General features: G+C 42.4%; 1 protein-coding gene across 1 annotated transcript in view; it reads left to right on the top strand.

Annotated features, from left to right (window-relative positions):
* Positions 1-27,769, top strand: part of LOC133630056 (CUB and sushi domain-containing protein 1-like) — a 426,532-nt gene that overhangs the window by 219,911 nt on the left and 178,852 nt on the right. Inside the window, exons 25-26 of the mRNA XM_062021303.1 lie at positions 27,373-27,489; positions 27,575-27,688. Of these exons, the coding sequence (XP_061877287.1) occupies positions 27,373-27,489; positions 27,575-27,688 (231 nt within the window). The remainder of the gene's footprint in view (positions 1-27,372; positions 27,490-27,574; positions 27,689-27,769) is intronic.

Here is a 27,769-nt window from a genome sequence, read left to right as displayed (position 1 = left end):
AAAATGCATCTTACCAGAGATGAAAAACTGTGAAAATATCCCTTTACGAAAGATACATAAGGTCAATGACCTATCCTGCAAATAGTCCGGATCTAAATCCAATTGCAAATCTATTGGGAAGTTGAAGAAAATGATCCATGACATGACTCCAACCTACAAAGCTGATCTGACAGCAGCAATTGTCACGTTGGAGCAAGACTGATAAAGAGGACTATTTGTCATTCCTTAGGTTCAGGCCTCAGAGACTGCAAGCGGTTATAAAATCTAACAAAGTACAAGTGGTATTTTGTAGTTTGTTTATGATTCCATAACATTTTCCTCAGATAATTGATTCTATATTTTTTTCCCACTCTGCTTCATCTAAAATTAGTCTGTTACTACCATATGCTATTTTGTTATTTTTCCTAAGGCTAGAAAAAGGCCATTTAAAATGATTATAGTTGTGTGTCATGTCTGTTAAGTACTTTTATTTTTATTTAATTTTTTTGAATGAAATTAAACAACTGAATGAACATCCTCCAAGTCTGGCAATTGCATATTTTCTTCCAAAAGTTGTATTAATATTTTAAAAACACTTAAATAAGCTACGCCCATTGAAATTAAATCAATTTAATCCATGCTTGCACCATCACCCCGATGTTAACATGTAGCATGCCTTAAAAAAATTAAAAACAACTTAAACATAAAAAAATACTCTTTGAAAATTAAACTGTACTGCAAACAACTACAGTAGTTTTATGTATTAATATTGTACAGTATTTACCTTTGGGGACCAGCCTAATACAGTGTCTACTACAGGCTGCTCCTCCGTCCAGTGTCTGCCTATCATAAGCCATTTTAGGCCCCTGTATTCATTGAGCTGAGTGATTGTTTCTCTCATGAGATCTGGCGACACTATTTCTGACTCTCTCTTGTGTAACAATAGGAGCTAGGAAATGGTTTTGTATGTTGCGCACAGACCTCTTTGAGTGATGGACTGGAGAGGTCGGAGTTGACAACAACAGATGTCTGCATAAGACAAAGCTAATGCTCACTTGTCCAGTTTGTAGAGTATGTAGAATTGTTTTTTTTAAACATGTCAGGCAAACGATTTGGCAGCTTGTCAATGTTTTCATGGATTAATGTCCACTGTAGGTATGTTGTTTTGGCTCAGAAGCTGAATTCTGCTTTGGGGGGATGCAGACTAATGGTGCTTCACTTCGCCAAGTCTTCTACATAGTAGTACATGTTTTTAATATTTTAGTTTTTCTGATTCGGTTGGTGTCGTCGTTGCACTCATGTTGTCAGTTTCGGTGGTTAGAGGGCAGGAATGTGTCGATCTCTGGCTCATGGCGGTTTGTTTGCTTGATATGGCCATTGCACAATAATTGCACAGACCAGATATAGCCACAAAAAATATAGCTATATAGACTACGAGCTCATTTTAATTAGTTGTGCCCAGGCAAAAGCAAGGTGACAGCAGGTAAACATACATTTAGTGATTCAACGCCATATAATTTACCCATACAATGGAAAATACAGCTGTGCACAAATACTACTTCAACCGGTGGAGGAAATGTTCGTAACTCAAATTTTGATCGTAATTTAAAGCATTACAAAAAGATAACTCTAAACTCAAATAACTCACAATTTGAGGTACTCACAAGATGAGGTATGCCTCTGTATTGGCAAGGAGTAGGTCAACCTGGACTTTGTGCAGGTAAGGACACCAGGCGATAAGCATGTATGAGCAGCTGAAGTCGCAGGAGGCGATTGCCCACAGGTGTGCTCTGTGTTCTTGTCTTCCATGTCATGGCAACTCATACTTGCCAACCCTCCTGGATTTTCCGGGAGACTCCAGGAATTCAGCGCCTCTCCCGAAAACCTCCCGGAAGAAATTTTCTTCCGAAAATCTCCCAAAATTCAGCCGGAGCTGGAGGCCACGCCCCCTCCAGCTCCATGCGGACCTGAGTGGGGACAGCTGCGACAGTCTGTTTCACGTCCGCTTTCCCACGATATAAACAGCGTGCCTGCCCAATCACGTTATAACTGTAGAATGATCGAGGGAGAATTCTTGGTTTCTTATGTGGGTTTATTGTTAGGCAGTTTCATTAACGTCCTCCCAGCGCGGTAACAACACACAACAACAGCAGTCACGTTTTCGTCTACCGTAAAGCAGTTCGTCTGCCGTAAACAGCAATGTTGTGACACTCTTAAGCAGAACAATACTGCCATCTAGTGGATAGTCTCCGGAACACTGAAATTCAAGTATTTATTTTATTTATATGTATAATAAAATATATATATATATATATATATATATATATATATATATATATATATATATATATATATATATATATATATATATATATATATATCTATCCATCCATCCATTTTCTACCGCTTATTCCCTTCGGGGTCGCGGGGGGCGCTGGAGCCTATCTCAGCTACAATCGGGCGGAAGGCGGGGTATATATATATATATATATATATATATATATATATATATATATATATATATATATATATATATATATATATATATATATATATATGATAAATAAATGAAAAATGGGTTATACTTGTATAGCGCTTTTCTACCTTCAAGGTACTCAAAGCGCTTTGACAGTATTTACACATTCACCCATTCACACACACATTCACACACTGATGGCGGGAGCTGCCATGCAAGTCGCTAACCTGCAGCCATCAGGAGCAAGGGTGAAGTGTCTTGCCCAAGGACACAACGGACGTGACTAGGATGGTAGAAGGTGGGGATATATATGAAATATATATGTAATACTCGGGTTGGTGAATTCTAGCTGTAAATATACTCCTCCCCTCTTAACCACGCCCCTAACCACGCCCCGACCCGCCCCCAACCACACCCCCACCCCGCCCCGGCCCCACCACCGACCACGCCCCACCCCCCACTTCCCGGAATCGGAGGTCTCAAGGTTGGCAAGTATGTGGCAACTAGGGGTGAGAGAGAAAGCAGAAGAAGGCAAAACAGGAATGTAACTCACATACAAACACACTTGGAGCGGGATTTACTATAATCCTAATACGACACACTAAACACCGTGTGAAATCTATAAAATTGCATTAGTGAGCGTCTTGCGTGTGATCTACCAACACTGTGTGTACAAATCAAAAGTGGTGCTAACCGCCTAACTCAAGTGATTGTGCGTGTACTACACAGGGCGTCACCACGGAGACATTGGATCATTTACTGCACTTTTATTTTATCATGCTCCTTCTTTATGTGGTGTTTTCTATGTTTTCAAACAAGCAGGAGACATTTACCACTTTTTATAGGCACTTTAGAAGCAGTCGGGCAGTGCATCTACAGCGGAACGCACTTTTTTCACCTTTTTTTTCAGCCCCCAAGGTACACTCATGGCAGAGAGGCTGCACTTACTTGTGCACAAGATGCAAAAAAATGCATACTTTAAGAATAGTTTTTTTTTCATATAAGAGACATGTTAATATATATTTGAAATCATAAAATTAACAGCATTAAAAAAAAACGGCAGTCGACACCAAAACGCAGCAATTAAATTAGTTTTGATCAACTCCTTAACTCACCCAACATGCAGCCACAAAATTCTAAAAGTATGTTGCTGAATAGACAATATGTCTAATGTTTTTTTCTTTTTTTTGACATACTAGCAAATATGTTTACACACACACGTATGACAGAGGATTCTCTGCCAATTATCTGTGTTTGCAGCGGCAGTCGTGTGTGTAACACAGTTTGCACGGACAAAATAAAACGCTAAATAGTGCTCGCAAAACGGTGATGAGTGTTGATAAATCACATTGTGCAAGCTAAATAATTATATTTTCATTGTTTTGATTATCAGCGTATATTCTGCATATTAATTAAGACACAGACACACAATGGATTGCATGCCTTATTCCGCTCACTTAACAGACACAATCCACTTTGCACATGTTCAGTCGTTCAGCTTTGCTTGTGCTGTCAACTTTGCACATGTTTTAGTGCACACAAACCTTTAGTAAATCAGGCCCTTGGTGTATTATTAACTCAAGACTTGCAGGCGGCCCGTTGAGCTTTTCAATCTGGCCCGATGGACATTCCCAAATATTTTTTTTAGATCTTTAAGATTGAAACTGCAGCCACTATCATGATGTGCAGTGATGTTTTCAAATTACCGTAAGTCTTGAACTATACAAAGTATTTCAATAGTTGGAATCTGAGCTTTTGCATGATATACTAGTTACTATGGTAATCTAATTAGTTACTATGGTAATCTTAGTCACAGCAGCTCTGATGAGGCACCAAGCAGTGTGTGTGGGGAGCGTTTCCACAGAGTGTTTCCAGAGCGGCCAGCCTGTAATGCGGGTGTCAGGGACAGACGCGGAAGGAGATTTTTACAGCAAAGTTCTAAAGCTTAGTGATATATCAGATACATCAGATTGTAGGTGGTTTTTTTTTTTTTTACACTTTGCGTTCATATTTCGCTGTGTTTGTTGCATTTTTGTTGCATTTCGCTTGATTGTAAACTATGTCGATCGAGAGGGGGTGTGACGTTCATATGTTGTCAATATTCAGTGTTTTATCGTTCTTAGTTAATATTGTAAAACCCACATTCTTTATTTTCATGTACATTCTGGGTGTCTCATTCAGTAAAAAAAAATTAAATTTTGTTTAGTTTGTTCAATCAATCAATCAATCAATCAAAGTATATTTATATAGCCCTAAATCACAAGTGTCTCAAAGGGCTGCACAAGCCACAACGGAGGCTCAAATCCCACATCAGGGCAAGGAAAAACTCAACCCAATGGGCTACAATGAGAAACCTTGAAGGGGACCGCAGATGTGGGACCCCCCCGGTGCAATGGGCGTCGAGTGGATCTACTTAATAGTGTGAGAGTCCAGTCCATAGTGGGGCCAGCGGTCTGTCACAACCGTTTTAGCATCCAATCAGACATTATTGTGAGGTTTTGTATTAGTGTTTCTAAAAATCAGATATACCGGCCCCTAGACACATTTTTTTCTCTAAATTTGACCCCCTGAGTCAAAATAATTGCCCAGGCCTGATCTAGACCGGCACAATCTAATAAAAGACAAATCAAAATGTTTTTGGGCTGAGCATATTGCATACTTTTCGAAATTCAGATCTCATTAGATTGTTCAGATGTGAGTCTGTGTGAATGCTTTTTGTTTTGCTCTCCACCTTTTCCAATTGATTCCTTTCCCGTGTCTTCTGCTCCACATTGACTAGTTTCATCACATACTTTGGGCAGTTCTTTTTCCCTTCCTATTTCTCTGTCTGGGGCCAGGTCTTGGGGGCATTTAGACCAAGCTCATTAGACAGGTTGAGACCCCCTTAAATAATACAGCGCCACTTGCACTCCCTCCATTGCCTCTCAATTCGCCTTCCGCCGCCTCGCATATCCACCTTTCCTCTTTCCCTCTACATGTAGCGACTTCTCATCCTTTCTCTCCTGTGCTACTCCTGTCTGTCTGATTTGCTCGGTGTTGTTCTCTGATGCTCCCTCTCCCACACACACTACCCATCTCAAAATGCTCTTTTTATTGGTTCCCATGGTAACTAAGAGCTATTGCAAGAAAGAGGGAATTCTCAGTGACTGTTGATAGGTTTCTTTCTCGCCCTCGCTCCATCTTTCTTTCTTTGTGTGTGTGTGTGTGTGTGTGTGTGTGTGTGTGTGTGTGCGTGTGTGCGTGTGTGTGTGCGTGCGTGCGTGCGTCACAGTGGGAGAGGGAGAGAAAGATGCCGCTATTATAAAGTGCAGCCAAGAGGCAGGACACACGCACGTATATGAACACTAATGAATATTTGAATGCAAATGTTTTTGAGTAGCCTTTGAGCAGTCCTTCAAATGTTAGGTCTGCAAAGAAAGTGTATAGCTGTGTGTGTCCGTGTGTTATTGGGTAAGTGTGAGTGCATGCATCTTTATTGCATGAACCAACACACTGTCAAGGGACTGTGCAGTGGTTCACTTAGCTGACTTCCTTTAGTCCTTTGTGGGGTCATACCATCACCAGATGGTAGTATTTTGGCAATCTTGAGCCAACGGGAAACTAGTCATTGGGACTTGTGCTGGCGTGTTAGGGAATGGTCTTTTTTGCATTAGCAATAGAACCACAGAACTTTCCTTCAGAAGGTCTTATTTTTGTCTATCTGATGTCAGATGAAACAAAAAATTAGCTGTTTGGCCACAATACCCAGCAATATGTTTGGAGGAGAAAAGGTGAGGCCTTCAATCCCAGGAACACCATTCCTACCGTCAAGCATGGTGGTGGTAGTGTTATGCTTTGGGCCTGTTTTGCTGCCAATGGAACTGGTGCTTTACAGAGAGTAAATGGGACAATGAAAAATGAGGATTACCTCCGAACTCTTCAGGACAACCTAAAATCATCAGCCCTTGGGCGCAGTTGGGTGTTCCAACAGGACAATGACCCCAAACACACGTCAAAAGTGGTAAATTAATGGCTAAATCAGGCTAGAATTAAGGTTTTAGAATGGCCTTCCCAAAGTCCTGACTTAAACATGTGGACAATGCTGAAGAAACAAGTCCATGTCAGAAAACCAACAAATTTAGCTAAACTGCACCAATCTTGTCAAGAGGAGTGGTCAAAAATTCAACCAGAAGCTTGCCAGAAGCTTGTGGATGGCTACCAAAAGCGCCTTATTGCAGTGAAACTTGCCAAGGGACATGTAACAAAATATTAGCATTACTGTATGTATACTTTTGACCCAGCAGATTTGGTCACATTTTCAGTAGACCCATAATAAATTCATGAAAGAACCAAACTTCATGAATGTGTTTTGTGACCAACAAGTATGTGCTCCAATCACTCTATCACAAAAAAATAAGAGTTGTAGAAAGTATTGGAAACTCAAGACAGCCATGACATTATGTTCTTTACAAGTGTATGTACACTTTTGACCATGACTGTACATATACACACAGGGGGGCTTTTCCAGCAGTGTGATTTGTCTGGGGAAAAAAAATGGAAATCTGGCTTTTCTGACCTGAAAATGAGGCTGTCGGGATTCATGCAAAATCTTTTGGTTTTTTTGGAGGGGTGGGGGGTGATGTTTCGCAGGAGCACATGTCAGGTGCACAAACCCCTGCAATTTACTGTAACCCAACAATCAGTCGTATTTTCAGTTTGGAACACGGATGATTCAGGTAGGCATAGGCAATATAGGAGACGGAAGCATTTGAAATCTTTAACTGACATGTTTTCCTTTTAAAAGCGCAACACAGCACTGTGTAACAGGCCCACCCCTTTACTCACCGGCTGTGACTCAGAGAGTGTTACGGATGGTAAGAAACATGCAGCAGGCGATCTGTAAAACGCTGTATCGGTAGCGCTGCCATGAATATGACTTGCTTAAACCAAACCAGTGATTCTCAAACTGTGGCATGCACGCTCCATGTACTGGTATGTCAAATAATCATCTAATAAAATATTCAAATACAGTGTTACTGTTCAAATTGTGTGTAAAATTACAGTGGCCAAAAATCATAAATCTACTTGTTAAATAAAACCTCTGCCTTGTTTTTAATGAATAATTACACCTACTATGCTACTGTATTTTAACGTTGGCCTTTATGGTTTTTTTTTCTGAACTTGTTCTTAGTGAAAAAAGTCCAAGAACCATTGGTCTAAGCCAGGGGTCGGCAACCTAAAATATTCAAAGAGCCATATTAGACCAAAAATACATAACAATAATTTGTCTGGATTGGCAACACTAAATTGGCCCTAGTGTGTGAATGTGAGTGTGAATGTTGTCTGTCTATCTGTGTTGGCCCTGCAGTGAGGTGGTGACTTGTCCAGGGTGTACCTCGCCTTTCGCCCATGTGCAGTTTAGATAGGCTCCAGCAACCCCCGCGACCCTGAAAGGGATAAGCGGTAGAAAATGGATGGATGAATGGAATTTGTCTGGAGCCGCAAAAATGTTTACGCCTTATATAAGTTTTATAATGAAGGCAACACATGATTGGCAAGATGGCGGCGCCCTAAAGGCAGCGGCTTGCAAACGCTCTTGGGAGTGTAGAGCGATTTGGCAAAAAACACCCGTCATTTCTGTCAATTTCATGGCTGGCTCAAAGCGTGGACACTTAGTGATCACATACGACCGACAGACAATTCTGGATGTGGATGGATCGGGTCGTTATAGACTGAAAGATGCATGTACGGTGGACCTCCTCGCTAGCATGGGAATACTTCGCGGGCTACATCGAGCGGCCTTTGTAGCAGCGGAGTCAAGTATTAGCGGGAACCGCCAATGGAGGCGGTGTGAGCGGAAGCAGAAGCGGGGATGCCGAGCGGGGCTAACAACAAAGGGAAAAGCTAACCAAAGAAGCGTGGAGTGTCCGGGTAAGAAGTCATTTAAACTAGAACTAGCCGGCGCCAGGCTGGATAATCCCTGCAAACATAGCAATTCTCTTAGAATAAAACACAACTCACATAATGTTTTTTCTTTTGTGACGGTATCAGAGGCAGACATACATTGTACTGAGGTAGCTAACTATGATGCGTTCAGTTTATCGCAACATCAAGCAGACAATCTGAAAATCCCCGTCGTATCAATTCCTAGATATGGTCGAAACTATTTAAAGTGCACTACGCATAATAAACGCAACATTATTAATATTGCTACTTCGGATAATTTCAACAAACAATCCTCAAAACAGCCCACTACCTATAATATGGGCTTTTTAAACAAAAGATCATTATCTTCCAAAATGTTATTAGTTAATGAGGTCATTAGAGACAACAAACTTGACGTCGTTGGTCTCGCCGAGACCTGGCTCAAACCAGACGATTTTTTTACACTAAATGAGGCATCTCCTCCTAACTATACCAATGCACATGTTGCCCGTCTTCTTAAAAGGGGAGGGGGTGTCGCACTAATATACAATGAAAACTATAATTTTACACCTAACCTAAATAATAAATATAACTCGTTTGAGGTGCTCACTATGAGGTTTGTCACACCGCTGCCTCTCCACCTGGCTGTTATCTACCGCCCCCCTGGGCCCTATTCGGACTTCATCAGTGAATTCTCAGAGTTTGTTGCTGATCTAGTGACGCACGCCGACAATATAATCATAATGGGGGACTTTAATATCCATATGAATACCCCATCGGACCCTCCATGCGTGGCGCTCCAGACTATAATGGATAGCTGTGGTCTTACACAAATAATAAATGAACCCACGCATCGCAACGGTAATACGATAGGTCTAGTGCTTGTCAGGGGTGTCACCACCTCCAAAGTTACGATACTCCCGTACACTAAAGTAATGTCCGATCATTACCTTATAAAATTCGAAGTTCTGACTCATTGTCAACAAACTAATAATAATAATAATAACTACTATAGCAGCCGCAACATTAATGCTGCCACAACGACTACTCTTACTGACCTACTGCCTTCGGTAATGGCACCATTCCCAAATTATGTGGGCTCTATTGATAACCTCACTAACAACTTTAATGACGCCCTGCGCGACACCATTGATAGTGTAGCACCGCTAAAGCTAAAAAGGGCCCCTAAAAGGCGTACCCCATGGTTTACAGAAGAAACTAAAGCCCAGAAATTATCATGTAGAAAGCTGGAACGCAAATGGCGTGCGACTAAACTTGAGGTTTTCCATCAAGCATGGAGTGATAGTTTAATAACTTATAAACGCATGCTTACCTCAGCTAAAGCTAAATATTACTCAAATCTCATCCACCTCAACAAAAAAGATCCAAAATTTTTGTTTAGTACAGTAGCATCGCTAACCCAACAAGGGACTCCTCCCAGTAGCTCCACCCACTCAGCAGATGACTTTATGAATTTCTTTAATAAGAAAATTGAAGTCATTAGAAAAGAGATTAAAGACAATGCATCTCAGCTACAACTGGGTTCTATTAACACAGATACGACTGTATATACGACGGACACTGCCCTCCAAAATAGTTTCTCTCTCTTTGATGAAATAACATTGGAGGAATTGTTAAAATGTGTAAATGGGACAAAACAAACAACATGTTTACTTGACCCAATTCCTGGGAAACTTATCAAGGAGCTTTTTGTATTATTAGGTCCATCAGTGTTAAATATTATAAACGTATCACTTTCCTTTGGCACTGTTCCCCTAGCATTCAAAAAAGCGGTTATTCATCCTCTACTCAAAAGACCTAACCTCGATCCTGACCTCATGGTAAACTACCGGCCGGTGTCCCACCTACAGTTTATCTCGAAAATCCTCGAAAAAAATTGTCGCACAGCAGCTAAATGAACACTTAGCGTCTAACAATCTCTGTGAACCTTTTCAATCCGGTTTCAGGGCAAATAACTCGCAAAAATGACTAATGATCTATTGCTAATGATGGATTCTGATGCGTCATCTATGTTGCTGCTTCTTGATCTTAGCGCCGCTTTCGATACTGTTGATCATAATATTTTATTAGAGCGTATCAAAACGCGTATTGGGATGTCAGACTTAGCCGTGTCTTGGTTTAACTCTTATCTTACTGACAGGATGCAGTGTGTCTCCCATAACAATGTGACCTCGGACTATGTTAAGGTAACATGCAGAGTTCCCCAGGGTTCGGTTCTTGGCCCTGCACTCTTTAGTATTTACATGCTGCCGCTAGGTGACATTATACGCAAATACGGTGTTAGCTTTCACTGTTATGCTGATGACACCCAACTCTACATGCCCCTAAAGCTGACCAACACGCCGGATTGTAGTCAGCTGGAGGCGTGTCTTAATGAAATTAAACAATGGATATCCGCTAACTTTTTGCAACTCAACGCTAAGAAAACGGAAATGCTGATTATCGGTCCTGCTCAACACCGACAGCTATTTAATAATACCACCTTAACATTTGACAACCAAACAATTAAACAAGGCGACTCGGTAAAGAATCTGGGTATTATCTTCGACCCAACTCTCTCGTTTGAGTCACACATTAAGAGTGTTACTAAAACGGCCTTCTTTCATCTCCGTAATATCGCTAAAATGTGTTCCATTTTGTCCACAAATGATGCTGAGATCATTATCCATGCGTTCGTTACATCTCGTCTCGATTACTGTAACGTTTTATTTTCGGGCCTCCCTATGTCTAGCATTAAAAGATTACAGATGGTACAAAATGCGGCTGCTAGACTTTTGACAAAAACAAGAAAGTTTGATCATATTACGCCTATACTGGCTCACCTGCACTGGCTTCCTGTGCACCTAAGATGCGACTTTAAGGTTTTACTACTTACGTATAAAATACTACACGGTCAAGCTCCTGCCTATCTTGCCGATTGTATTGTACCATATGTCCCGGCAAGAAATCTGCGTTCAAAGAACTCCGGCTTATTAGTGATTCCCAGAGCCCAAAAAAAGTCTGCGGGCTATAGAACGTTTTCTATTCGGGCTCCAATACTATGGAATGCCCTCCCGGTAAAAGTTAGAGATGCTACCTCAGTAGAAGCATTTAAGTCTCATCTTAAAACTCATTGGTATACTCTAGCCTTTAATTAGACTCCCTTTTTAGACCAGTTGATCTGCCGTTTTTTTTCTTTTCTTTTCTACTCTGCTCCCAACCCGGGGTGGACCGCTAGCCTGTCCATCGGATGGGGACATCTCTACGCTGCTGACCCGTCTCCGCTCGGGATGGTTCCTGCTGGCCCCGCTATGGACTGGACTTTCGCTGATGTGTTGGACTTTCACAATATTATGTCAGACCCACTCGATATCAATTGCTTTCGGTCTCCCCTAGAGGGGGGGGTTACCCACATATGCGGTCCTCTCCAAGGTTTCTCATAGTCATTCACATTGACGTCCCACTGGGGTGAGTTTTCCTTGCCCGTATGTGGGCTCTGTACCGAGGATGTCGTTGTGGCTTGTACAGCCCTTTGAGACACTTGTGATTTAGGGCTATATAAATAAAAATGGATTGATTGATTGATGATGTAAATATATTAGCTATATTAGCCTCCTATTAAAATTATTATGGGTCGCAGGCTGACGCAATTCTTTGTTGACAGAAATGTTCAAATTTATTTTGCACATTTTTACAAAATTGGAAAACATTAATAAAACAGAGGCTTCTCTGAGGGTGGGATAACTCCTGGAAATTACTGGCTTAGAATGGCCAAAGGTAAAGATGTGTGTGTCCATGTTGAAGAAAATAGCAGGCTGTCTTCTTCTAATGGATTTATTACAATCTTTGCAAGCTGGGTAACGTTTGCTGTGGTCTGGAACAACATGGCACACAAACAACTATCAGAAATGCAGCCAATATTACGTACAGATAATTAAAATTAAAGACGCAGAGGGCAAAAGTAAAGAAAAATAAATTAGCTCAAATATACCTACAAACAAGCCGTAATAATGCAATGTGTACATACAGCTAGCCTAAATAGCATGTTAGCATCGATTAGAATTTAGTCATGCACTGACAAAATATGCCTGACGAGCACTACACAAGTCAATAACAACAACGAAGCTCACCTTTGTGCGTTCACGCAGATCATAAAACGTTTGGTGGACAAAATGACAAAGAAGGAGTGGCATAAACACGTCTTAACAAACTGTTGTCACATTCCATACAACTACGGTGAGTTCAAGGACCGCCAAAATTAGGAGGACAAAACGACGCTCACTAAATACTCTCTCATCAGTGAAGGATAAACACAAACATTAAACTTTGGGCTTTTTTTACAATTAGGAAGGTTTGTGTCATGTTTGTCCTCCTACAGTAACCATATAAAAACAACAAATATATATTATTACCCCATCTTTTTCCATTTTTATACATTTTTGAAAAAGCTCCAGGGATCCAGTAGGGCAGCGTTAAGGAGCATGCGGCTCTAGAGCTGTGGGTTGCTGACCCCCAGTCTAAGCCATGCTGCCCATATTTAGACTAAACCACAAATGTGACTGTGTGTCAGGGCTGACCCAGGCTAAATTTGGGCCCCAGCAGAATGTTATTTTGAGGTCTCCAGCTCCATATTACAAAAAAAATATATATATTGTAGCGTCCCGGAAGAGTTAGTGTTGCAAAGGATTCTGGGTATCTGTTCTGTTGTGTTTATGTTGTGTTGCGGTGTGGATGTTCTCCCAAAATGTGTTTGTCTACTTGTTTGGTGTGTGTTCACAGTGTGGTGCATGTTTGTGACTGTGTTAATGTTGTTTTTATACGGCCACCCTGACTGTGACATGTGTGGCTGTTGACTAAGTATGCTGTGCTTTCACTTGTGTGCGTGTGTTTAAAATTGGCTTGATCATTAAAAGTTGAACCGATCGTTCATTGGGTCAGCATTTCTTGACATCTTCAAGCAAAGACATTTGTCAAACCCGTTCAACGCTACATTGGTGTCAGAAGTGGGATGGCTTTCTCAAAGAAGCTTGAGGATCTCATCAAGTGCTGGGAGAATGCACTTCCGGATGAAGACCGACTACCTCGTCACCAGGAAGAGGAAAGGAACAAGCGCCGCCCTGGTGGATTGGAGGCTCAACTACCTCACCACCAAGTAAATGAGAGGAACCTGCGCCGCCCTAGTGGACGGGAGGCCCATCCACTTGGAGGAAGAATGGAAGCTCAATATGATGGGACAAGATTGGAAGCTCAACCAGATGGAAGAAGTGCGCCTCGTGTTGGAAGGAGTGCCTGGCGAAGAAGTGCCTCTCCTGCGGTGATGGTGGACACAAATTCCCTGCGAGATGACTACAGGCCAAGCATCGCCACTCCAAAGCTTCCTCACTATAGTGGAGAAGGCTCTATTGAATCCTTCCTCCTCCAGGTCCAGCTAGCAGCACGTTTGAATGGCTGGTCTGATGTGGCAACCGCAGGGCATGTGGCGCTGTCCCTGGAAGGCCCAGCCTTACAGTGTTTGGTCGATTTACAAGAGGAGGAATTGGCTGATTGGGGGGCCATGCGCGAGGCTCTTCAACGACGTTACGGGCGACCAATCCATGCAGACGAAGCACGAGAGCAGCTGTATAAGCGGCGACGCCTTTTGGGAGAAAGTCTCGGAGCTTATGCTGCGGACCTTCGCCATCTGGTGCGAAGGGGCCACCCAGCGTTCCCAGAAGTATTACAGGAAGAGCTCACCGTGCAAGCCTTTGTCCGTGGTCTACAGCCTGAACGACTTCGGGAACATCTCAGACTGTTTGCTAAACACTCTCTCTCTGCCGCATTGACTGAAGCCGAACGTGTGGAGCACGTCCTGTTTCCAGATGGCCGTCGTGATGTTCCGCGAGTCCGCCAGGCTGGATGGGACGAGACCGAACGAGAGGGAACCGACCAAGTGACTGCAAGGCCCCGGCCACGCTTCTCCCAGAGAAGGCAGACCGAAGTGAACTGTTACCGCTGCGGTGTCCCTGGCCACATTGCAAGACACTGTCCAGCCCCTTCCCCCATTGACGTTGCCGCTGAGGTGTCGTCAAACTAGAGAGGGGTGTCAGTGTCGGGGAACTGACACCCGGGATGGTTTCCACTGTACCCGAACGTGACGCACAGCGCTTGGGCCGCCTGGGCAGGGCCCGGGGGCTATACCTGGAATGTGAGCTTGATGGAACAGTCTGCAGAGCCCTGGTTGACACGGGGTCCACTATCTCCATCATCCGGCCGGGTGTCCTTCCCCACTTGCAGCGCAGCTTGCCATCAGGCTGGACAATCACCAACGCCCGAATTACAACCGTCACCGGTAGCAAGGCTGCCATGCTGGGCCAAGGGACAGTGTGCATTAAGGTGGCGGACCAAGAGAGACGACACCCATTCTGGCTGGCTGACATTCAAGACCCCTGCATTGTTGGGCTTGACCTGTTGGAGATGTGGGGAGCTGTGGTCGATGTGCCTAGGGCCACGCTTCATCTTGGTGAGAAAACAGTTGCCCTCCAGGGTACTGATGAGCCAGGCGCCTGCAGAGTGACAGCCCCCACAGAGCCATCCCCGGCTACGGCCTTCATGGTGGACCAGGAGAAGTCTCAACCTAACCCTTCTACTAATAGACTGCCTACTATAGAGACCCAGCAGGCTATTGCAGAACTGTTAGAGCGAAGCAGTCAAGGCCTGGATACCACCCAGCAGGAGCGACTGAAAAGCTTACTGAATGCCTTCCAAGACATTTTTGCAGCGAAAGATGAAGACTGCATGCACACCAGTCTCGTACTCCACGACATTGACACAGGAGACGCACGACCAATCCGGCTACACCCACGCCGTCTTCCCCTTGCCAAACGAGTGGCTGCCCAGGAGAAAATCGAGGAGATGCGCCAAGCGGGCGTCATCGAGCCCTCCAGCAGTCCATGGGCAGCACCCGCAGTTCTGGTAAAAAAGAAGGACGGCTCGTGGCGGTTCTGCGTCGACTACAGACGGCTCAACGATGTAACCCGCAAGGACTCCTACCCGTTGCCGCGCATAGATGATGCGCTGGACTACATCACTGGCTCCTCCTGGTTCAGCTCCCTGGATCTCCGAAGTGGCTATTGGCAGGTGGAGTTGGCCGCCGAAGCTCGACCAAAGACAGCGTTCACAATAGGTCAAGGACTCTGGCAGTTCAAGGTGATGCCGTTCGGGCTTTGCAACGCACCTGCCACGTTTGAACGGTTGATGGAGAGAGTGCTGGCATCCATCCCCCGTGATCGCTGTGTGGTGTACCTGGATGACCTCCTGGTGCATGCTGCAGGATTTAAAGGGGCTCTACAGAACCTCCAGCATGTGTTCCAGGCCATTCGTCAGGCTGGGCTGCGATTGAACCCCAAAAAGTGCCATTTGCTTCGGCGTGAAGTTTCCTTCCTGGGGCATGTCGTCAGTGGGCAAGGTGTTGCTACTGATCCAGCCAAAGTTGCCACTGTCCGTGACTGGCCAGCGCCAAGAGATGTTAAAGAGTTGCGGAGTTTCCTGGGACTGGCATCCTATTACCGGAGATTTATCAAGGACTTTGCAACGATTGCTGGCCCCTTGCACCAGCTCACACACAAGGGACAGTTATATGAATGGACTGACAGCTGCAATGAGGCTTTTGCACAGCTGCGAGAGGCCTTGGTCCGAGCCCCAGTGTTGGCCTACCCAGACCCCAGCCGACCTTTCGTGGTCGATACAGATGCCAGTGATGTCGGTGTGGGGGTTGTGCTGTCACAGGAAGGGAATCACGGCGAGCAGGTCGTGGCCTTTTACAGTCGGGGGCTGAGCAAGCCAGAGCGGAACTACTGCGTCACCCGTCGGGAATTGTTGGCCATTGTCCTGGGCCTTCGTCATTTCCGACCCTACCTTTATGGTCAACGGTTTGTGTTGCGGACAGATCACGCCTCCCTCACCTGGTTGCTGAACTTCAAGGAACCCGAGGGGCAGCTGGCCAGGTGGGTCGAGATCTTGCAGGAATATGACTTCACGATTTCTCATCGACCAGGCCGCCTGCACGGCAACGCTGATGCACTGTCCAGACGGCCCTGTGAGGAGGCGTGTCGTTTCTGCCAGCGGGCGGAAGAGCGGTGCATGCCAGACCCATCAGTAGCTGCAGTCAGGCAACATGACATCACAGTCGACCTGGACAGCTTCACCCCCCAACAATTGATCGACCATCAAAGACAAGACCCAGTGCTTGAGAGAGCTCGCAGCTGGGTGGGGGCACAGCAGCGGCCGGAATGGACCACAGTGGTGCACTTGGATACTGAGACCAAAGCACTGTACTCCCAGTGGGACAGCCTCCTGTTGTCTCGCGACCTGCTGTATCGTCGCTGGGAAGCTCCGACAGGACAACATGCTGCCCTCCAACTCGTGGTGCCCCGTGTGCTGCGGCCTCAGGTCCTCGAAGTGATGCATGGCTTCCCAGGGACTGGCCATTTTGGAGTGACCAAGACCTTGCTCCGACTGAGGCAGCGTTTTTACTGGCCGGGCTGTCGCCGTGACGTGGAGATGCACGTCCACCGCTGTGATGCATGCACAGCAAAGAAAGGCCCCACACGCCGCTCCCATGCTCCCCTACAGCAGTTCCAGGTGGGGGCCCCCATGGAACGAGTGGGTGTGGACATTCTAGGCCCATTCCCGGTCACTGATAGTGGAAACCGTTACATCTTGGTGGCCATGGATTACTTCACGAAGTGGCCAGAAGCGTATGCGGTACCCGACCAGAGCGCTGCAACAACGGCAGAGAGATTGGTTTCGGAGATGTTCTGCCGATTCGGAGCTCCAGAGGAGTTGCACAGCGACCAGGGACGGAACTTCGAGTCCCAGGTATTCCAGGAGGTGTGCCGTCGCCTGGGTGTGAAAAAGACTCGCACCACGCCGCTGCATCCTCAGAGCGACGGGTTGGTGGAGCGTTTTAATAGAACCTTGGCCACACAACTTGCCATTCTCACCGACAAGCGGCAGAGAGACTGGGATTTACACCTCCCACTCATTCTTTGGGCCTACAGGACAGCGGTGCAGGAGTCAACACGCTGCACCCCTGCATCATTGATGTTTGGTCACGAACTACGCACGCCTGTTGATTTGGTTTTTGGCCCAGCCCCAGAACCAGAAGTGAGAGGAGCGCCGGGCCTGGACTACTACTACAACCTTGTGGAGCGGCTGCGGGAGGCCCACGATTTTGCCCGCACCAGCCTGACAGAGGCTGGGGCCCAACAGAAGCGGGCATATGACCTCCGCAGTCGAGGCCAGGACTTTGAACCAGGCGCGCATGTCTGGGTCTACAACCCGGTGAGAAAGAAAGGACTCTCCCCAAAGCTCACTAGCCACTGGGTGGGACCCTGCAAGGTCCTCCAGAAGTTGTCCGACGTGGTCTATCGGATACGACTGGCACCTCGGAACCGGCTGGTGGTGCTGCACCGAGACCGCTTGGCCCCATACCAGCCATTGGACCAGAGCCGGGGGCACTTGGAGTCAAGCACCCTGCCAGAGAGGGAGATACCCCCAGGGAGCAACGAGGATGCTGAGGTAATACCCCCTTCCGACCTACCTGCAGACAGTGGTAGCAGCCAGCCGCCATCAGAGGGGCGCCGACGACGCCGGTTGCCTCAGCACTTGCGGGACTTTGTGATGAACGCATGGGCTGTTGGGGACAACGAACCCAGCTAGGTGGGGGCTGTGTAGCGTCCCGGAAGAGTTAGTGTTGCAAAGGATTCTGGGTATCTGTTCTGTTGTGTTTATGTTGTGTTGCGGTGTGGATGTTCTCCCAAAATGTGTTTGTCTACTTGTTTGGTGTGTGTTCACAGTGTGGTGCATGTTTGTGACTGTGTTAATGTTGTTTTTATACGGCCACCCTGACTGTGACATGTGTGGCTGTTGACTAAGTATGCTGTGCTTTCACTTGTGTGCGTGTGTTTAAAATTGGCTTGATCATTAAAAGTTGAACCGATCGTTCATTGGGTCAGCATTTCTTGACATCTTCAAGCAAAGACATTTGTCAAACCCGTTCAACGCTACAATATTTTTTTTATTTTAGTTCAAATTATTTTTTACACTTGTTTAATCATTAAAATAAATCAACGGGAAATAAAATGTTCAATAATTTGTCATTAGTGCACAATAACAAATTTAACATCATTGAAAATAAAGTCGCACCTGTCCCTGTATGTAGAATTACCAACCCAGCACTATAGCGGTGTGCCACCGGAGACAAAAAAAAACAACAAACGCTGGGAGAAATCTGCTGTTATATTCTTATCAACGAAAGTGCAGGAAGGGCCCTGCTGTGTGTTTGTGTTTGAGGCTGGAGTGTCTTAGTAAGGGGTGCCATATATGTGCCTACTTTTTGTTGTTTGCCAATCACGCCTACACTGTTACTAAATGGGGAACACATACAAGGGGCAACTTAATGCAGCAAATACTTACACAAGCAGCTAAGCACTAAACTATAACAACTACCTACCTTATTAATATGCAAAGCAAAGCATGATGGGAACAGGAAAGTGCTCCCTACTGATGCTACAATATGAAAGATAGCGTGGGTGGTTGTTTGTTTACATGGACAATGTGATTTTGTTGTTGTTGTATTACTCCATTATACCTGGTTATTCTTAAGAGGGTTTTTTTCCCCACATAAAATTAAAACATTTAAATGTCCAATTTTTCCACAGGTGTATGATTATTCGACACTACTCTAAGCCATATATGTAAGACCTTAATTTTTTAAAAGGCATTAAAACTTTTTGGATTCAAATTTATTTTCACTTTTTTTGCTCAAATCTCTCAATCAGCTTTAGCCCTAAACAAAAATACAATAAATATTTCATTTATTAAAACCCTTTGGAGGCCTTTTGATCAAAATATGTCACAGTGTAAATAATAAATAAATAGTATAATTTGACTGAGCAAGTCATTTTACAAATTAAACATGTAAAAATATCTAACCAAAAGGACTTCAAAGGGGTTTAATATTAAATAATAATTACATGTTTGGTATTATTGTTTAAGACTGAATTTTACTGAGAATTTTAAGCAAAAAAGTATACAAAAAAAATGAAACTGAAAGGTTTTTTTTGCCCTTCAAAAACTTAAAGGATTTGTCTTGTTTGACTTCAAGGATAATTCTAATTGAATGGCCCCAGAACGTTAAAAGCAAAGCATTTTTATTTTTACTTTGACAGACCTGAATAGTAATTCAAATGCTTCAATAAAATTAATCAAATGATAACAAAATAACTCGTAAAAAAAAAAAAAATCAATAAGGGACAAGCGGTAGAAAATGAATGGATGGATGGAATACAAAATAAACTGTCATGATTAATGCAGGAAAACCAGCAATACAATAGACAGACAATTGTACAAAAAACAAAACATGTGCTTGTGTTGTAATATTGATGTTCAGAATTTGGGGTTTTGTGAATGTAACTCGTTTGTCGTGATCATTAATAGTGCATAACGAGGAAGTGTTGTGTTGAGCCGATCTACATTTCTGCCAGTGGCTGCTCGGTGTGTGTATTAAAAAAAAAAAAAAGACGTTCAGCGAAGTTAATATCCCATATGATTTGCGCCTTTATTATTTTGTAAAACGGACCAAACTCGCCACAAAATTAACTACAACAAGATTGATTTTTCAAAAATGATTTTAAAGATTCAGAGTTGCCATCAATCCCACGTGGGTGCTCGGCATTGTCCGTGGGTGCTCGGGCCCCGAAGCACCCACGGGATCGGCGCCTATGGCTAGCGCTACGGAAAAATGCGTGTGTGGTGTTAAGGTCAGCACTGAAGTATAAAAGAGTGTCAGACTGTGTGGGCCTTTATCAGGACGCAACATTGCCTATAAAACATTACTTGCACAATATCCCCTTCAAGTACTTCTTGCAGGTACATTTAGCACTGAAATGAGGTACTAATAGCTACTTGTTTTTCCAGTCTAGTTACTATTGTTTACTGTTTGTGACCACCAACAGGATAGGCGGTATAGAATTTGAGAGTATGTAAAAATATGTTAACGGACAATTCATAACCATTTTCTTTGCCTTGTGATGGTTATACAGCCGGCTTTATTTTTGTTAAATTACATTTTCATGAATCAGAGATGAATGTCCTTTTATTTTTAAACAAGGATACCTCATCTTTATTTTGTGATAATATTAAGTGACGGCTGTTTGTGGAAGTGTGGTTGTGTAGCACTCGAGAGTTCGAGGTTATTTTCTTTCCTGTGATGAATCTAATCCCAAGAAAATTGAAGACACAATAACAATTTTATTAGCTTGTTTTCAGAAAATCGCAGGAGATGCCGCAACATAACCTTATAACACTCTGGGACATTTTTAGACTTTTACTTTTACTACGTTCTTTTCGGTCCAGAGAACCAATGTGTGTATTCGTTGCAGATTGAAAAACTGTAGGTCTTCAAAAGGGTGTGTGTGTGTGTGTGTGTGCTTGTAGTGATCAAAGCACATTTGTATGGAGGCTTGTTGGCACCTGAGCCTGCAGCAGCACCACTTGGGGATTGTAGGTAGATCAAGAACACACCTCCAGACCTAAGAGTTTAAATGCAGCCGCACAGTGAGAATGAATCCAGAAAACATCAGTCGATGCAGGAGCGGATGATTACTCTTTTGGTTCATGAAGCAAACAGGAAGCAGGAAGGCATAGTTAGGCATGAGAGGCCAGTGAGTGCAACGGCTCTCTTGCAAATAGCAAGATAAATAATTTTAACTACATATTTTTTTTCCACTGCGTTCATTCATTTTCCAAGTAATCTCATACAGTCATGGTCACCCTAATTCGGTTTTAAGATGGTGTGCACTCAGCAAAGGTCCACTGCTCACACACGGGGTGGACCACTCATCTGTGCATCAGTTGGGGATGTCTCTGTGCTGCTGACTTGTCTCCACTCAAGATAATCCTCTGCTGGCCCCACTATGGACTGGACTCTCACGCCATTAACTACATCAACTCGACATCCATTGCACCGGTCGCAAGGGCGCAAGGGGGGGGGGTCTCCCCAGGGGGGGTCTCCCCACATCTGTGATCCCCTCCAAGGTTTCTCATTGTATCCCATTGAGTTGAGTTTGTTCTTGCCCTGATGTGGGATCTGAGCCGAGGGTGTTGTGGCTTGTGCAGCCCTTTGAGACACTTGTGATTAAGGGCTATATAAAAAAAATGTTGATTGATTGATTGATTGACTGTACGGAGGTTCATTTGTATCTTTATTAGCACAGCTTTGTTTATACACAGAATGTATGTAAATTAATTTTTTGCGTTTGAGGTTTGGGGACTGATTTTTTTTTTTGCTGACAATTTCATTAAATAAAAATATTGGGAGCAAAATATGTGTGTTTGAAAATTCAGTTTGTTAAAATACTGTGTTTTAAAATTCAGTTTGTAAAAATTACATTGATCAAAATTCAGATGAGCTGGCGACTTGTCCAGGGTGTAGATAGGCTCCCGAAACGGACAAGCGGTTGAAAATGGATGGATGGAAAATTCAGTCTAAAAAAAAATCAGTGCAGATAAATTTGGTGCAGAAATACTTGTTGCTTTCAAACTCAAGTAAATTGAAACTGAAGCAAAGATTTTTTTTTGCACTGAATTTTTATAAATTTTTGTTTTATAAATTGAATATCAAAACACTGTATTTTAACAAACTGCCTTTTTAAACATACACACTTTTGCTCATACATTTTTTTATTCAATGCAATTCTCAGCATATTTTTGATCTAAAAAATTCACTTCACAAAAAAAAAAGCAAAAACCATAAATTGTGTGTCAAAAAAGCTTTGCTTATAAAGACACAAATGAACCCTTCATATCACTGCATGTCTAAGACTAGATTTACTCCGTCAAATATTTATAGCAGATATTTGTCATTCTCTACCTGCCTTTGTGTCCATGTACAATACAGTATGGTATTACCATTGCTCTTATAACACATGGAACAACTCACATGTGCAAACCTCCAAAATGCTGGCCCAAGTTAACAACAGTTCTTTTGGAATTATTCCATTCATTTCTCTGTCTTTACATTGCCACGATCCATACAAAAATGTCACCACATGAGAGCAAAACTGGAAATGTGTGACTTGAAACCACAAGTAAATCCAGCCTAAAGTCTAAGCCGGAGTGTTCTTGCATCAAGTGAATTCACTTCCCAATGCAAGCGGTTTTAGAGACAAATTTAAGGCCACACTGAGGATCATCCCCTGAAAAGTTTCAGAAACTGAAAAGTTCCTCTTTGCTGGTCTTTTCTTTCACCTAACATACATAGTTGTCATGACTTACATGGCTGTAATCAGCTCTGAGGTTGCTCAGGTCCAGACTTTTGTATTTTATAAATGACTGAAGTATAAGACAGGACGACATCTATACATGAAATAAAAAAACAACAATATTCAGTATATATATAGCAACATCTTTAATGGTATTGTGGAAAGTTCTACATAGTTTAACTTGAGTCCGAAATGACATGCTCACTAGCATGGATCGACAAGTTATAATTAGTGGAGTCAAATGATACTTTTTTTAAAAATCAAATGAATCGCATTTGGCATAATCATGATTAATCAATTACTTGTTTGCATAATTTAAATTAACTTAATAAGATAGCCCACTATTTGGACAGAAAGGCAATTTTGTCAGAATGTCAAATAAATATATGATGATGTCATACATTTGTTGAAATTTTTTACCTAAATGCACGTCATTTATTTGCTAAAATGTGGCGAACGGTTTTATCCAAAGTCCAGTCAGGGTTTATGTTGGAGTAAAATTTAATTGATTCTGGCAATGATTAAAATGACTAAAATACGATAAATATTTAACATGAATAATTACACTTGTTCTAATATTTACATATTATATGTGAACGTGTCTGTTACTACATTATATATACATTAGCAGTGGGTACACAAAATGTAGCTGGAGGGTTTTAAAGTAGTTTTAGATATTATTATATATTATAGGGACGGCGTGGCGAAGTTGGTAGAGTGAATGTGCCAGCAATCGGAGTGTTGCTGGTTACTTGGGTTCAATTCCCACCTTCTACCTTCCTAGTCATGTCCGTTGTGTCCTTGGGCAAGACACTTCACCCTTTGCCTCTGATGGCTGCTGGTTAGCGCCTTGCATGGCAGCTCCCGCCATCAGTGTGTGAATGGGTAAATGTGGAAATACTGTCAAAGCGCTTTGAGTACCTTGAAGGTAGAAAAGCGCTATACAAGTACAACCCATTTATCATTTATTTATCATTTAGATGTCTTTGAAGGCTACAATGGTGGCTCCCATTAGCCATTTTTCCAAGCGTTTTTTTATCATCTTTATTTATCAACTGCACTTTTTCCCCGAAAAGTGCAGTTCCCCTTTAACACTTAATTAGACACTTCTTTAAATATTGGAAATTCAAATAAAAGAAAATATAATTGCATCTCACTATATTTATATTATTTGATATACAATAGTACCTCAACGTATAAGCTTAATTGCTTCTGTGATGGAGCTCTTAACTCGAAAACAACATCGGCCATTGACATTAATTAATTATTAACAGACACACACACACACACACACACAAAAACACCACAATGTAAACATGTACCATGCATTTTGAAAAGAAAAACAAACTTGCATACATTTGTTGAAAATAAATCAATAATAATAATAATATTTAATAATATATTCCTTCAGCAGCTTTTATTAAATTCCAATAGTGTCATGTTACAGTAAATGTGTGTTTCTATTGAAATGCAGTGTGTATCACAACTGCACATGAAAGGTTCCATTTGATTTGTGCTGGTTGTCTGTGTGAAATTGGGATTAGACTCGGTTAGGCTTTTGCATAATACCGTAAGTAACCAATATGTATTTTATGAGTGAGGCAAGTCCATAACATAGCAAGTTTTTGTTAGTACAGGATTTTCTGCGATTCCAAAACATTTATTAAGCTGCGCCTCAAAAATATCACTTTGGTGCATGAAAATGTAACATTTTTTGAAATCCTCTTTTCTTGATTTCGCAGTTAAATTTGATCAGTAGCTGATATGGAATAAGGTGCACTGTGTGTGTTCGAATAGCAAAGCTACAAGGGCACAATGTCAAAATCAGCTGCAAAATGCTGCTTTTCTGTTTTTGTTTTTTGTAGCCTTTCATCAAGTTACTTGGAAATTAGGTAAATACAGTTTCCAATGTCTTGATGTGTGCAACCATTGGCCAGAGGCAACATTAGGTATGTTTTTTTTGTGGCACTTGCTTGTTGTTGGAAACATAACCCATTGGAGTGTTCAAATTGTCCTGCTAATAAGCAGACAAAAACAAGGACATACATGCATAACTATACAATTGTGTAGTATGTATGTGTACTGTATATAGAAAACGTTATACATCTAATGTATTGACCATGCAATCTATTACGTACCAAGTAGGCATCCAGTGCTGAAAAAACGGTGTCATGAATGTCTGTGAGTTGCATATTAATAGCTTTATTATACTATGCATAATAACATGGTTAAAAGGTGATAATCTTAGTTGCCATTACTATACTGAACCATGTCTTGATTTTCCCCACTAACATAACTTGAGCCAAACGTCTGTTCCTAATTGACAAAGTTATAATTACAAGTGTGGAACACCTTTAAATACATTTCCAATTAGAATCAGATCCTAGTATATTTTAATGCAGGGTTCCTAAAAATGATACCGTAATAAAGAAAACAAATCCTTAACATTAGGATTAAATGAACAGGACTCTCCAATCAATGTGGTCTACAAAAGCAAATAAAAGGTCTGAAATTAGTGCCTGGTCAAAATACGTCCTGATGTACTTTTTGTTAAGCTATAACGATAGCATTAGCTACATTTGAAGCACCATGTCGGGCGCCTTCAAAATGTCCATTGTGCTCTTTTACCATTGGTTTGAATCCCATGCTCATTATACTTGTCGTACTGTTGTTTACAATGAATTCATCATTGTTGTTAATGCTAGCTGAGTATTTTGCTTCTTACTTTTGATTGATTGATTGAGACTTTTATTAGTAGGTTGTACAGTGAAGTACGTATTCCGTACAATTGACGTCTGTTACAACCTTGGTTATGTTGTGCAACATACATGTTAATAAATAATCGTGTGGTCAAATAGTTACTGCATTTACCGGACTATAGAGCACACCGGTAGATAAGAAAAATGTTTTACATATATTAGCTTCACCGGGCTATAAGCTGTAGATATACTGTATACAATGTGAAATGACTTATTTACAAAGAAAGATTTTGGAAATGTTTATTTACATACCTTAATTGTTTCCAAATGTTGTCTGTAACACAGCAGTAAAACAGCTGACCAAACAACAGAGAAATCATCATCATGGACCCACGAGCAGAGGAAGTTAGCTCTCCAATCAGCTAAAAAGACTCAACGCCACGATGACGTTTTGGTGAATTTACAGAGGAATTTGTGAAACTAAAACAATACAAAAATAATGTCATCGTAAGTCAATAATACTAACACAGACACTCGTAAACATGTTAGCATATTAGCTAATGCTAACGGTGCTACCTTTATTGCGTTACAATAGCATGTACAAATACGCATGAAAACACTTCTAAAGACATCAGACGGTTTAGTAAATGGTAAATGGGTTATACTTGTATAGCGCTTTTCTACCTTCAAGGTACTCAAAGCGCTTTTAGTAAGTTATATTATAAAACCTACAAACGTTGCTTGGAGTGATGAATGAAGAAACCATACAATTAGAAACGCTATGGACGACTAGAAGACGGAACAGCACTTGTACTTCCGGTTCAAAGCACTAAACAGAAGAAAACATACTGTTGACGTTCAATCCGCAGCACCTGCAGTAAGCAAACTCTTCCAAAAGATGGCGCCATAGCACAACTAATAACACAGCTTGTAGGTGTTTCTGCTTGTGCTTTATGAAAAGTATTTGTTGAATACAAAACATTGTGGCCGTTAGCGAAGAACAATTCATAAACTGGCCGCAACGTTTTATAAGCCGCAGGGTTCAAGGCGAAGGAAAAAAGTTGCGGCTTCTAGTCCGGAAAATATGGTAAGTACAGTGTTGTCTCAATTTATGATCTCAATTAGGTCCGACCGAGTTCATAACTCAAAACACTAGTATCTCAAATTAGTGCCGGCCATTGAAATTAATTGCATTCCATTTATTCACTGCTCGCCCCCCAAAAACAGTACAATTTTAACATGTAACATGCTTTTAAAAAGAAAAGCAAACTTTTAGATGATAATTATTGTTTGAAAATTACAATAGCATGGATTACAAACGACTACAGGACTATAGTTTTATGAAATGATGTAATAATATTGGTCAGCATTTATCTTGGGGAGCGGACAATAAGACAATGTAACAGTAAGAAGTGTTATTGTTGTTTATGTAGCACACAGACGTCTTTTAGTGACGGAACGGAGAGGTCATAGTTGACATCATATGATGTATGTGTACCAAGGGTACTGCTTGATCGTCCAGTTTGAAGAGCCAAGAGACAGAGCGAACTGAAACACGTCAAACACACCATTGCTACAGTAGCATCCACATATTTTCATGGATAAATGGTTTTGTGTGATGCAGACCGATGGTGCTGTGTTCGGGCACGGTCAGCTACAAAGGTCCGACATGTTTTAATGGTTTGTTCCTCTGATTCGGGGAGCGTCGTCCGCCTCTTTTTCTCAGTGCTCTGCTTTGCACTCACTTTACTCTGTTCCAGTTGTAAGGGCAGAATTGTGTCGACCTCTGGCTGTGGTCTGTGGACAATCACTAATTCAACCAGTGGCTGGGAGGCTCGTAACTCCAATGTACTTACAGCATAACAAAAACAGCTGGTATCTCAAAATACTTGTATCTTGAGGTACCACTGTACTATGTTTTCCCTTTCATGTGCTCCAAATTATAATGGAAGTTACAAAATTATCTTTCCATCTGCTAATCCATACATGATCTTTCTTTTTGTTTCTGCAGCTCCTTGTGGTGGACAGTACGGCGGATCTGAGGGTGTGGTTTTATCTCCAAACTACCCGCTAAACTACACCACCAGACAAATGTGCCCCTACTACATCACTGTGCCACCACAGTTTGGTAAGCTCCTATCGTAATTACATGAACACGATAGTTGCACAAATATGAAATCATCTCATCCCCTGTTCCACTTTTCCCCCTCCAGTTGTTTTCGGTCAGTTTGCTGTCTTCCAGACCGCGATGAACGACTCTGTGGAGCTATTCGATGGAGCCAATGAGAACTCACGACTGTTAAGCTCTCTGGCAGGAACACATTCAGGTGACAAGTGGTGACTTAAAAAGAATACTATAAAGTGAATTGATGGCAAAGCGTGTACATTTGTGTCTTATTAAATGCCAT

This window comes from Entelurus aequoreus, linkage group LG02, assembly GCF_033978785.1.
Source record: "Entelurus aequoreus isolate RoL-2023_Sb linkage group LG02, RoL_Eaeq_v1.1, whole genome shotgun sequence".
NCBI lineage: Eukaryota > Metazoa > Chordata > Actinopteri > Syngnathiformes > Syngnathidae > Entelurus > Entelurus aequoreus.
This window is presented reverse-complemented; position numbering and strand designations above follow the sequence as displayed.